Here is a 12,948-nt window from a genome sequence, read left to right on the forward strand (position 1 = left end):
TAACAATTTTTTTAAACCCATGTATATATTTATTTGATTTCACTTGAACAATACGAATAGTGTGTAATATATCTCTATTTGATTTCACATACTATTCGTACTGTTCAAGAGAAATAAAAAAAATATATACATGGATTTTAAAAAAATTATTCACACACACGAGCAATCAAAGGTAAAAAAAAATCATTTTAAAAAATGTGAAGGATGAAAAAATTCATTTTGTGAAATGTAAGGGACGAAAAATTTTATGTTATGAAATGTGAAGGATTATGAATCGAATTATATAAAATTTGATTTGATAAATTTGCTCTTAAAAATATGATCACGTGCAAGGCACATGGTAAATTCTGACAAAAAACTAGTCGAAAACCTAAGTAGGAACCAAATTTGACCAATGCGAATTTGTAAAGGACATAAAATTACATTTTTAAAAGCGAAAGACGAAAAAAATTATTTTACAAAATGTGAGGGACGTTTTGAACGATTTTCCTTTTTTCTAAATTTTATTCCCTTTCTTTGGTAAAAAGTGTCAACACCGAAAGAATTTAGGACCCCACATGGAACCAATGAGAAAACGAAACGTTCGGTACCGAGCAAGAATATTTGGATTTGTAGAAGTCCCGTTTGGTCCCATCAGAGCGTGTGCGACGTGTTGAGTTGGGACATGGGACTTGGGCGGCCCTAATCCAATCCTTACCCTTTACTCTTCAGTGGTGAACGCTGGAGAGGGGGCTGTCCGCTCCATCTATCGCCAGTCATCCAACAATCTGAGGAATAATGACGGAATGTGAGCTGAGCCGCCGTCAGTCTAGTTGCTCCGCGTCAAACGTCAGGACAGAACAGCGACGAAGGTTCTCCAAATATTCTTCGTACGAGCCTAGCAGCAGGACGGAAGCCCAGGAACACGAGATCCATAGTCCCGTCCGACTTCTTATGGATAGCCATTTATTTTGTTATTATTTTATTACATTATTAACAAATTTTTTTTTTTCACTTTAAATTTAAGAGTGTGTTTAGACAGAGTATTATTCGAAATATTATTTAAAATAATTACTGTAACACTTTATGTAATGTATGTATGTGAGATAAAAAAAATAGTTGAAAATAATTTTTTTTTAAAAAAAGTGAATTAAAAAATATGTTTATAATGCAAGAGAAATATTGACTTTATTTGGCAAGCAAGTTTTTGATCAAATTTATCTGCTATAAATTTTTTAACAACTTTAGTTATAATAATCTCAAAAAACTTCTCAAAAATTTTAAAACATACACTTTAAAATATCCAAAAATTTACACACTTCAAAAATTTTTTTTACAACTTCTACAGTAAGTTACAGTAAAATTTTAGACAAACACTCAAAAAACTCACTTGTTAATTGTTCTATTCACAATTCCTTTGTAACTCTTATTTTGCAGTGAATTACCGGCTAGATAAAATACTACTACTATGTATGTAACTAAGGGAAATTAATAAGGGTGTGTTTGGATTGCAATTTTCTAAAAAAAAAATTTTTGTTTTTTTTTTATGAACATATTTTTCAATCAATTTTTTATTTCAAATATATTAAATCATTACAGTAATTTTTTCTTTTATAAAAATTTCAGAAAAATTCCACATTTGGTTGTTGAAGGTTTTCTCTCATTGGTCGCCGGGTAAAGGGGGAAAAAATGGGGAAAAACAGGGAGAAGATCTGGACAAGGATACTTAATGCCAATGTTCAACGTGAAAACAATCAAACATCCGGACAAGGATGTGCATCGAAACAAAAGACACAGCAGCGCCACAATAAACCTTAATGAAGATGGATGCCTCCTTCTTCCACCACATTCGTCTTAACGTTTTCCTTCCCCAAAAAAAAAAAAAAAAAAAAACATTTGTCCTAACGTCCGAAAAGTCGATAACTTGAAAAATGATCCGACGGAGCTGGACCCACCGACCAACAGAGAGTTTCGTGTGGGTCCTTTTGCTTTTTCCCATCTCTCTATTTCTCCGAGTCCAGATCCCAGAGTCCAGTCCACACACAAGCCTGTCTCTATCTTTTAAATAACACTTGCCATATTGCATAATGCTTGCCTGCCAAACAAAACGCTTGTTATTGTAGGTTCTCCATTGTTTTAGTCGCTATAATAATCTTAGTGCTTTTGACGACATGATGTGTTGCTCTGACAGAAAGTTGATCCGCAAGTCAAGCTGAATGGGCTAAGGAATACATTCTTGATTCTTCATAACCAGCTGTTTGTCCATTTTAAATTATCAATCAAAAGAATAATAAGCAACGCTCCAACGCCATTATTCAACTCCATTTCCCCCCCACACTATATCATACATCTCCAATGATCTACAAGAAGCGCCTCTCATCATTAACCAGGATTAAGCTTCCAGACAAAGCAATCCCTTCCCCACCAATCTACACATATCAGATACACCCACGAAACCATTGGGGGAAACAGAAGGGAAAAAAGTCAAAAACAAAATAAAACACCTATGTCACGATATGGGAGTGTTGGACTGATAGTGAGAGTATTATTTGGACACACACCCACTTACAGATTGTAAGAGAGTAAAGGGTGATGGAGCCATTCAACGGATGTGCATGACACCGAAACATTTACACCATCTACTTTTTACAATCCAAACAGCTACTTTTTACAATAAGTTGTTACAGGCGGACTGCTACAGAAAAGTTTTTTTTTTTTTGGGTGGGTTCTAGGGAGGGTTGCAGCCCATTACATACGAAGTAACAAGAAGTCAATAGAACTTGAGCCAGAGAGAAGATAACAAAACTTTTATTCAGTATTTTTTTTCACCACTATAGAAGCACGGTTGCCTTTTGTTTGATCATCAGATCAAATGGCACTGAGCTATCCATTTAGTTTGCACGCGTTAATGAACTTCTGAACAGCACTGCCATCATTAAATCACAATGCCTTTCGTTTTATCATGGTTGCCTTTTGTTTTCTCCACGACAGAAGCATGGTTGCCTTTTGTTTGATCATCAAATCAAATGGCTTTGAGCTATTCATTTAGGTTGCACACGTTAATGAACTTCTGAACAGCATTGTGATATTGGGTTCCCTGTGACAACAGAATGTGTACAAAACTACATGTGAGCAATGCTACTGGAGATCACTTCACTAAGCCACAGATGCTGAATGTTTTATCCACACAATTTAACTCAAATTTCAGCTTAAATATCAGTACTCATGCAATAAATGGAGGGTTATGGAAGCTCTGTATAACAGGAATTTCAGATGAAAAATGCTGTGCATTGAACCAAGACTGGGGTGATACTACTGACTAAAGATGGGTTCTAAACTCTATCCACAAGATTGCAACTCCATGCACATGCACATCCCGTCATGTTTTGGGAGCACTACAGCTACTAAAACCAAAAGCAGCAGACACAGCTTCCAGCAAAGATAGAGCAGGAGGATATGGTATGAATTATACAATACACTATGCAATAGAGAAGTTTCTGCGTTAACCATAGAAAGGATCCAAATTAAGGAACAGCATCCTGAATCCATTGAAATGAACTCAGTGATCAAATTAAAACAAGTAAAGATGGCATTTTTGGCCCAATGCAATGTACATGTATCTTCATTTGAAGGAAAGATAAAAAAATAATAAACAATATCTTACAAACAAAAATTCCTTAATCAAGAAAATGCTGGAATGGAATCCACTGTTGCACTAACACACAAGACCTCCATAGAATCAGAACTTTGCAGGTTGATTGCTTCAAAGTTATGAAGTAGATCTTGACATAGATGAAAGAGATAATAAAACAAAAAAGAAGGGGAGCGCCCCCGCGCGGGGGACATGAGATGGAACCCAAAAAATGCATTTAAAAAAAAAAATACCTCCCAGTAAAGTTGATTGCAGTCCATACACTGCCAAAACTCTAGATTCTTGTTAAACAAGCAGTTGGGAATCACTTGGAATCCTTTGGCAGCTTCCACAGCCTCTTCAGTTGTTAAGGGTTTTTGGATGAACTTCCCATTGCATTTAGTGCACCTTGACATTAGCTGATCCTCACAAATTTTCAGTTGAAAAGTTTCGATTACCTGCAGTCAACCAATTTTCATTCTCCAGGAGATGGCACTAAAAATGCAACATTAACCTTGACAGGCGAACAATAAAAAAAATGAATATCAAAATTGTTGTTTCCTGTTGTTTGGATAAGAAGTAGGGTTGGGGAAAGCTGAATTATATTCCCAAAAAATGTTGGAGATCTACCTCAAGTAGCTGTTGATTTTTCAGAAGACTTTTGACCATGTATATTTGATGTTTTATCAGATAGTTATGTGTCAAAAGCTTCGCATCCCGAGTTAAAAGCACCCTCTTTTCCTTGTTTGCTTGGTCTATCAAATCCCTGAAAAAAAAAAAAGTAAAGCAGTTAAGGAACCGTGTCTCCATTTTCTGCTGCTGATACATACTCCAAAACTTCTTTTGAAAATCACCAAGATTGTTCATTGAACAATCACCTAGTTCCAGGATTCTTTGAATGCGGAATAGCAGCATCTATCCCAACGCAACGTAAATGCTTTGCTAAGCCTTCCACCTATAGATACAGGAGTACACACCCAGACCATCACGTACCATCATCTAGTTAACCTTAACAAAATCTAAGCAAAAAAGTTTCAGCTACTACAAATTGAAAAGAAGAACCTTCCAACTCACCATCACATCACAGAGAAATTTGGGGCATCCATCACCACCCACTGAAAGATCCCATGGGGGGGCCCCTTGCCAATCATCAACACTTTGCACGAGTCTTTCTTTGTAAGTCATCCCTGCAGATGACCTTTTTCCTTTCTTGGACATTTTAGGTTTCCTGTCAGAGTCCTTCAACAAAATTTTGTCACCATATTTTCTAGCAATACGCAAGAGGATGACATCCATTTCTTTGGTAAATCCACTTGATTTCTCAGAGGCTTTAGCCTCAATAGCAGGAATTCTACCTGGGAACTCAGGCATAGTAGCTCGAATCACATTAGAAGCTTCAGAGACATTTTTCCTTAGGACCGTCTGACAACAATTAGAAATCTCAAGAATCTGCTTCAACCCAAGGTTAAAGTTCGATGACCTATGAAAAGAATTCCCTGCAACTAATAGCCCAATATATTAATACCAGATAACCTAAGAAAGCATTGATACAGATAAGAAATCAAGAACATGAGATTTTTGTCTATACACAATTAAGAAAGCTCAATGAGAAAAATGATAATTTATCTGCGTTGAAATAAACCTCAATGGTTCATGCGTCCACACATCATATTAACAGTCAACAGACACTTGAAAGTAGCTATGCATTTAACTTCAAAGGTGAACTCTACATGATGAGATTAACCCAAGAATGTACAGTAGCAAATAGTCACATTAAGGGCGCCCAACCTTCTTTCTCAACCTTTGCTTGGAAGACATTAAATATATCAAGCAAACACTGAGCATCAGCAGCTGCATACGCTTTTTGCTCTTCACTAAGAGGACGGTGCGACCAATCACTGCATTGAAGTTCCTAAAGCATATGCATCACACTATGTAAATTCCCGAAAATGCAATCAAACACAATAATAAAACTTGAGAATGGAGCCAATGGCAAAGCCGTTGGTAATGTTCGAACCTTTGAAAGTGAAACACCCAGCACTTCTTGGCAAATGGTTGCCAAGCTCTTGCTTTGTTTTGGTACCTTTCTTCCTGAAGATTGCTTGTGCTGTAGATGGCTGTACACACTTGTAATATCTAGAAAAGGCTCCACCTACTCTGACCAATTACCAGTGAAATGGTATCACAAATTATATCAATGCAAAAGGGTAACTGCAAGTCTGCAACATCGTTAATCTAACCTATTTCATCCTCTGAGCTATGTTCTCTACCAAGAAAACAAGTAAAAGCCACGTACAATCCAGAAAAATAACAACAATGTCAGCCAAAAAAAAATTCGCTATATAGCAGGAGCAATTTTGGTCCAAATAACGTGCATGAGAAAAATCCCACCCTTTTAAAAAGCATGTATTACCTTCATCAGCCAAAAATTGAAAAAATAAATGCATTACCTTGCCCAGCCAAAAACTCAAACAATGAAAAGTATAGACAGAATTTGGAGGGCAAAGAGAAAAAGTACAATGAAAACCGTACTCACCCTATCGAAACCAGGATCGCAGCCCTGAGAACAGAAAGTGGACGATAAATATACCAAGTCTTGTTTGAACCTAAAACCTAATTTGAGAATATCATGGGATACAAATGCGTTGCTCAATAATTCGTAGATTGACGGAAGAGGAAGTACGGATAGGTCGAGAAGGAAGACCGGCGACTCGTTGGAGTCCGGGAATGGTCGGCATGCGATTTGGAGGAGAGAGACCGTGGGAAAGGTGGATTGGCGGCTGCGGTGGGGCTTCCATTCGGCGTCGATTCCGACGACAGTGGAGTGAGTCAGACACCAACTCAAGTGGGCGAACTCGGGCGAATCGGTACAAGAGACCCAGTAAATACTGCTACTGGTAAGTTTAGGCTTTTCGCCCGTGGATTCCATGGATGACGGACCTTCCAAAGCAGAGACTGGACAGTAATACTGTAATAGGTAGGAGCACTCCTGAGTCCTGCCAACAATTACTAGTATTAAGAGTGATTTACAACATCTCCGGCCCTACCCAAACTACTCTTAATTGGTGGTTGTGGGCCGTTGACTCCGTTCGGCCTTGGGCCTTCTTTTTTTTTTTAATAATCGCTTTGTTATTTGCAATACCGGAGTTGAATATCTTCACAATTCTTTAGTGAATAGTGGTATCAAAGCCCTCGGCAAGATTTCTGGTTCATTGGTTAATGAATTTAGAAGGAAATAAGTATTATAAAGAAGCATATAGACATTTTTAGAATTATCATCATGAACCTAAAGGTTTTACAAAATATTTGGCTCTATTTGGATCCACTAGTTTTTCAAAAATTAGTTTTTCAAATACTATAAATTTTTTAAAAAAGTACTCTAAAAGATACTCTAAAAAGTAGTCTAAATTTTTTAAATTATTCAAAAAATATCCTAAAATATATTTTAAAAATACTACTATTCTTAAATATTTCAAAATTTATTGTAAAATATACTCTAAAAACTCAGCTACGATAATATTTTTAAAAAACAGCTAATCCAAACAGAACCTTAGGTATAGAAATGAAGATAGACATAAGAGGGAAGTTTGTTAATAGTAGTCCTAATTTGTTAGGAACAAATTACTATGTGCTAGACATATCTCTATTAAAGTGCTTGGTGATATACATTGTTGTCGATGTATATAAAGATTTACTCTTTTTTTATGACACTAAAGTGTTTCGTCCGTAGAGGGACATGAAAGTGATTCTCCAGGGTCCAAATTCTCTCTGTTGTAGGTGAAGTCTAGTAAATGATTCAGATAAAATCGCAACAACCTGATTTGAAACTATTCATTTTATTTATTTATTTTCCTAATTTTGAGATTGACAACCCAATTGGGTCGGACTGATATCGTCCACATCCATCGGACTATGTAGTCTTATTGAATATTGATTAGGGTTGTCAACGGATCGGATTTGGATTCATACCCAATAATTTTTTTTGGATTTGGATTGAAAAATAATTCGAATACTCAAATTTGGATCCTGACTCGTTAACTCTAATAAAAAAAAATGATCGGATACAGAATATAGGATTCTGGCCTGGATTCAAACAATATATTAATAATTATAAATTACAAATATTTATAAATAAATTCTTTTACCAAATTAATAATTTAGTAATAATTTTATAGATTAATTTGTGGTTAGTTTTGAATTGAATATTGTGAGTTATTTGTAATTTAGTTTTGTATTTGATTTGTTTAAATTTGGAGATTGAATTTATGATTGACTTTGAATTTAATTTCGGACCTTTTAGACCCGGTCCTCTCGAACCTGGTTTCGAAGCTCTAAAATCAAGATTCATCGGGTATACGGGTCGAATTTGAATCTACTCAAAAAACGAGTTTGGGTAAAAAATTTCCAAATTCGACCCGAACCCGTGTGCTCGCACTCCTAATCTTGATTCGTTTCTTCAAAGGCCGTCTTCAGGCATGGCCTTGGATCTTGGAAGGCATTTATTACAAGTAGAAACGTTAATAAAGCCCAAACCCAATAACCAAAGTGAATTGCGAATACGAAACGGTCAAGGAACCTCCACAGTCCACCTCGGAACCTCCACAGTCCACACCCGTCCCACTACTACTTCTCACCAGGTTGGCGCCAAGCACCATTTTCCCGCGAAACCAAATTCGCGCGCCAAATCATTTCCTTCCCGGTTCCTCAAATCTTCCAAAACCTCCGCTACGCCCTCCTAAGTCCTAACCCTTATTTTGTTGTCACTATTTCACGCTGCCTACGTAAACAACCCAAGAAGAAGGGAGCTGTGACTTGGGAGTGAAAACAATGGTTTCTTCAACAAGACTGGTGCTGAGGAAAAGGACCCAAGCTCCCATCCCAGTTTCCGTATTACCCGGATCTAAAAAGAGATCCAGATCAAAGAAAGGAGGAGCAGAAGAACAAGAAGATTACAGCAATGCGTGCTGCGAGAAATGTGGGTCTGGTGAGGATGCTGACGAGCTTCTGTTATGTGACAAATGTGATCGTGGGTTTCACCTATTTTGCCTCAGGCCTATCCTCGCATCCGTCCCTAAACGCTCCTGGTTTTGTCCCTCTTGCTCCAATAACAAAAGGCTCACCAGTATGTCTTTTTTTTTTCCTATTAAAAGTTTATTTTTTTGCAATATATGGAAGCAAATTCAAGCATTCATGCTATTTACTCAAGATGTCTACTTCCCTACTCCCCACCTTCCGGTTTCATCCCAATTAATAGATTCCTTAGATTCTGAAATTTGTATATCAGAATTGCTGATAGCGTTTTCAAGTTGTACCAGACTTTCCATGTTTTGTTTTTGACGTTTAGTGGTGAGTATGGGATTCTGTCGACCGAGTTGCTTGTTTAGACTCACCAGTTTCAAAGGGGTGGGGCTGGGGGGGTGGATGTTGGTCATTAGTTCATTAGCATTTGCCATCAGTTTGCTTGTAAAATCTGTAAAAGTTTCTTCTCCGGGCTGTCAAAAGCCAACTTTTTTTTTTGGAAAATTATGCCCGTAGAAATGATATAAATCGATGATATACTACTTAATAAGTGAGCTAAAATTAAGAGCGAGTTTAAACCTGAGAATCTCCAAGTAGTCCTATTAGAAGTATAACCCATTTTGATTAGTGTTGTGCAAGTTTTTGCCCCAATAATGTGTGTATTAGTTTCCATTAGCAAATGCTTTACAGACCATATAATCGGACATACTTACTCCTGCTCTGTCATGTATGTGCAGCTTTTCCTCTTGTACAAACGAAAATTGTAGATTTCTTTCGGATTCAGAGGTCTTCACTATCAGCTGAAGCACCTGGTCAAGGTACAAGTACAACGCATCCCTATGTCCCGCAGGCGTAACCTCTCTTTTGTTCAGCGTCTGCTCTCTTCAAATGTTAATGAATATACTATTATTCGTTACTGTTTATACAATATTCTAGACGGCAGAAAGAGAAGAAAGCGCACTGGCAGCAGTTTAGTCATGTCAAAGAAAAGAAGGAAGCTGTTGCCTTTCAATCCCAGCGAGGATCCCGCAAGGAGATTGGAGCAAATGGCATCGCTGGCCACAGCATTGATAGCAACAGGGACAGAATTCAGTAATGAGCTCACTTACATGCCTGGGATGGCCCCAAGATCTGCCAATCTTGCTAAACATGAACGAGAAGGAATGCAGGTTGGATGTTTTAAATCAACTCTACTATGTTAGATAATTAGAACCCGTACGAACTTGTTATCAGCATTTAGAAATGGGTGCCTTTTTTCATTACACGGACGCAAGATATTAAAGCCAGCATGAAATTCGTAGTTTTGATAATGATGTCTCAAATATGCTTTTTGGTTAGCGTCTTTTGTTCTCCATCAGTGAAATTTTACAAGTCCGATGGATGTCTAATAGTAAGCAATCTGTAAACATGCTACTTGATTCAGTCTTATTTACATTAAAGACTGAAGCTTGAGTTGTGTACAAATATGAAACTTAGAATTTACAAATTGCAGGTTATATCCAAGGAAGATAGCCAGACCTTGAATTTGTGCAAGGCTAAGATGCGAAGAGGGGAATGGCCTCCCCTTATGGTTGTGTTTGATTCTTTAGAAGGGTGAGTTTAGCGAGAATTTGATTGTCTTTCTACTGGAAACATATGCAACCAGGTTTTGCATTCTGGGAGATTTACACTCATTTGAGAAATTGATGATCTTAACAGATTCACCGTGGAAGCAGATAGATTTATAAGGGATTTGACAATCATTACGGAGTATGTTGGGGATGTTGATTACTTGAAAAATAGAGAAAACGATGAAGGTGATAGCATGATGACCCTTCTTTCTGCAGCCGATCCATCAAAAAGCCTCGTAATCTGTCCGGACAAGCGTAGTAATATTGCTCGCTTTATTAATGGCATCAACAATCACACACCGTACGTTTATTTCGCTATCTAACTCATACTTCTTTCCTGAAAGGCATCCGCTGTTTATTGTTCAGGTCTACCTTGAAAAGTGCTGACAAGTATTTACGATCCTGTGATGCAGGGATGGCAAGAAGAAGCAGAATGTAAAATGCGTGCGATATGATGTGAATGGAGAGTGTCGGGTCTTACTGATTGCGAGCAGAGATATAGCAAAAGGGGAGAGGTTGTACTACGATTACAATGGCTACGAACATGAATACCCGACAGAGCACTTTGTCTGACTTCCCACCATCAACTGCTTTTCAACTCAACCTCCTCCCGTTCGTCCGATTTGCTCAAGATGGAAATATGATGATTCTTGCAACCAAACATGCATCCAGTCACCAGTTAAATTGCGCAATCTTGCTTTTCAGATTTTTCAAGGAAGGAAGGGGACCGGCGATGAAGAAGATGAGGAAAAGGGGCGGTGAAAACGCACATGGGTAAAAAGTGTGGAGCAGCGTTTACCGATCTCCCCCCCCCCCCACGGGGCGGGAAATGGTTACTTTAATAGACAGAAAATCTTTTTGCTGGGATGGAAGCTCGACTCTTTGTTTTGGTCTTCTCTCTTCTGTGCAAGTGCGCTCTTGCACAGGTTGAAGTGGCCGGCCTAAGTCTAGGACCTGGGTTTTGGGAGGTTTTGAAATTTTCCCTACTCAGGGATGAGCCAGTATTGAGAGATTAGGAGAAGTCATGGGGGGATGCCGTGCGGTCCTAGTTCTGTTTGGCGGGGGGCAACTTTGATGAAGCGGGCAATTTTTGCAGCAAAACATTCTGCTTTTGACAATCCATGGAATGGAAACCAAAAAATGTTAGGCGTCTGTCGCAAGATGTAGAGCAATGAAAATGCAGTTTAATTAAACAAATAAAACCACTGAAAAAACATACTACTAGTACTTCGAGAACATGATAAAAACAACTGGAGCAGCATTGTTTCTGTTCTGTTATGATAATCAGCAGCAAGGAACAAAAATCTCTTCAGTTTTTTATGTTTTGGGTAGTGCACAAAAGATGTTAGTAATGCATTGAGGATGAATGTGGATGTCCAGGCTCTTTTGTGTCTTGGGCCCGGTTGTGTCTGGAGGCTTCAACAGAGTCTGTTTTTGTTCCCTCGTATCTTTCTTGACAACCTGGGCCTCCAACGCCATGGTTCCGGAACCGACCCTTCCAACACATACCTAAGAAGAAAGCATATTACGCCGTGAGTTAATGCGGCCTGGTTCTTCGTCCAGGTCCAATGCTCCCTTCGCTCTTACGAAAGAAAGACAAAAGGCGTAAAACTCGCCTCGTGCCCAGGTCCATCTCGAGAAATCTCCGATCTCTTTTAGTTTCCTCTCCTTTGTCCAACTTTCCTCCGGCATTCAATCAAGTAAAGGGTACCTCAAATGTGAATAGACCCCCAGGGAGGGAGGCGCAAACCGTCCGGTAAATCACCGTTCCCTCGTAACTAGAAACAGCTACATGGCAATGCAACAGGACCACCCTAGGGCTCTGAAAAAATATGAGGACAGGGTGGTCCAAGCATAGGCCTTGCAACATAATAAATCGCCGTTTAACTCGAATTCAATCCTTGTGCAGAAGCGCAACAGAGGACGAGAGCATCAATAGCTTTTGGATCAGAGATACCCCCACAAACAGTCGTCCCACCATTGCTGTTCTGACTTCTGATTCTTTTCTTATGCAGGTACACACGCTGATATACACAACAGAAGCCCCCTTTGTCTGTCCAAATAAGTACTACACATTGTTGAAACAAAATTAACAACGTAACCCACCGACGGACGGCGTGACTTTACAAAACAAGTGTCATTTACTAATTATTGCTTGTATTCTCATCTATCATGCCACTGAAACGCCATCATGTTTTCCAATACAACAAGTTTCCTAATATATCAAGTTTGGTTTGCCTAAGTTTCCTAGTATATTGGAGATTCTCCATGGTAGACCACTTAGGGAAAAATAAAAATAATAACCAGTGTTGTTAATTGGACCGGTCGGTTCGATTGCCCGACTGTGAAATTGGCCTTCTTTTTGAACTGAACTGGTTTGTAGCATAAAATTGTTTCGGTCAAAATCATCAAAATTGATCCTCTTCTTTTCTCCAAACATAGTTTGAGTTACTTAAATTGTAACGCTTTCATTTATTAATAGGAAAAATATAACAAAAAAATTAATTTCAATATTTTTTAAACTTAAAAAAAATAAAATAATTATAGCATCATGCTGATGATAGCAGATTTTTATAAACGATCCGACCAATTCGACTAGTTGACCCCAATAGTTTAACCGAGTAACTGTCCGATCCGAGATTAACCACATTGCTTATAACCCAAGTAGGCTATCTATAGTTTCTGGGAAAAAAAAAAAAAAAAAACACA

The 12,948-nt window shown here is 38.2% G+C and overlaps 2 protein-coding genes across 4 annotated transcripts; one reads left to right on the forward strand and one right to left on the reverse strand.

Moving 5' to 3' along the window:
• Positions 1 to 2,502: 2,502 nt before the first annotated feature.
• Positions 2,503 to 6,754, reverse strand: LOC113724854 (uncharacterized). Of its 3 annotated transcripts, XM_072073259.1 has the most exons (9): positions 6,294 to 6,738; positions 6,147 to 6,170; positions 5,628 to 5,762; positions 5,399 to 5,522; positions 4,685 to 5,112; positions 4,489 to 4,565; positions 4,241 to 4,376; positions 3,865 to 4,068; positions 2,503 to 3,076 (listed from the first exon to the last, which is right to left on the reverse strand). In XM_072073259.1, exons 1-9 carry the CDS (start codon positions 6,537 to 6,539, stop codon positions 3,017 to 3,019), a joined length of 1,434 nt encoding a protein of 477 aa, XP_071929360.1. In that variant the 5' UTR covers positions 6,540 to 6,738; the 3' UTR covers positions 2,503 to 3,016. The 3 variants fall into 3 exon arrangements, with proteins under 3 accessions (XP_071929360.1, XP_071929357.1, XP_071929359.1); XM_072073256.1 differs by having other exon boundaries at positions 6,147 to 6,754; XM_072073258.1 differs by having other exon boundaries at positions 4,685 to 5,106; positions 6,147 to 6,738.
• Positions 6,755 to 8,272: 1,518 nt separating this feature from the next.
• Positions 8,273 to 11,391, forward strand: LOC113724855 (histone-lysine N-methyltransferase ATXR6-like). Its single transcript, XM_072073260.1, has 6 exons — positions 8,273 to 8,732; positions 9,367 to 9,447; positions 9,566 to 9,798; positions 10,122 to 10,222; positions 10,328 to 10,540; positions 10,653 to 11,391. The coding sequence occupies exons 1-6, from the start codon at positions 8,438 to 8,440 to the stop codon at positions 10,810 to 10,812; spliced, it is 1,083 nt and encodes a 360-aa protein (XP_071929361.1). The 5' UTR covers positions 8,273 to 8,437; the 3' UTR covers positions 10,813 to 11,391.
• Positions 11,392 to 12,948: the final 1,557 nt, after the last annotated feature.

The sequence above is a fragment of the Coffea arabica genome, chromosome 2c (genome assembly GCF_036785885.1).
Source record: "Coffea arabica cultivar ET-39 chromosome 2c, Coffea Arabica ET-39 HiFi, whole genome shotgun sequence".
Taxonomy (NCBI): Eukaryota; Viridiplantae; Streptophyta; class Magnoliopsida; order Gentianales; family Rubiaceae; genus Coffea; species Coffea arabica.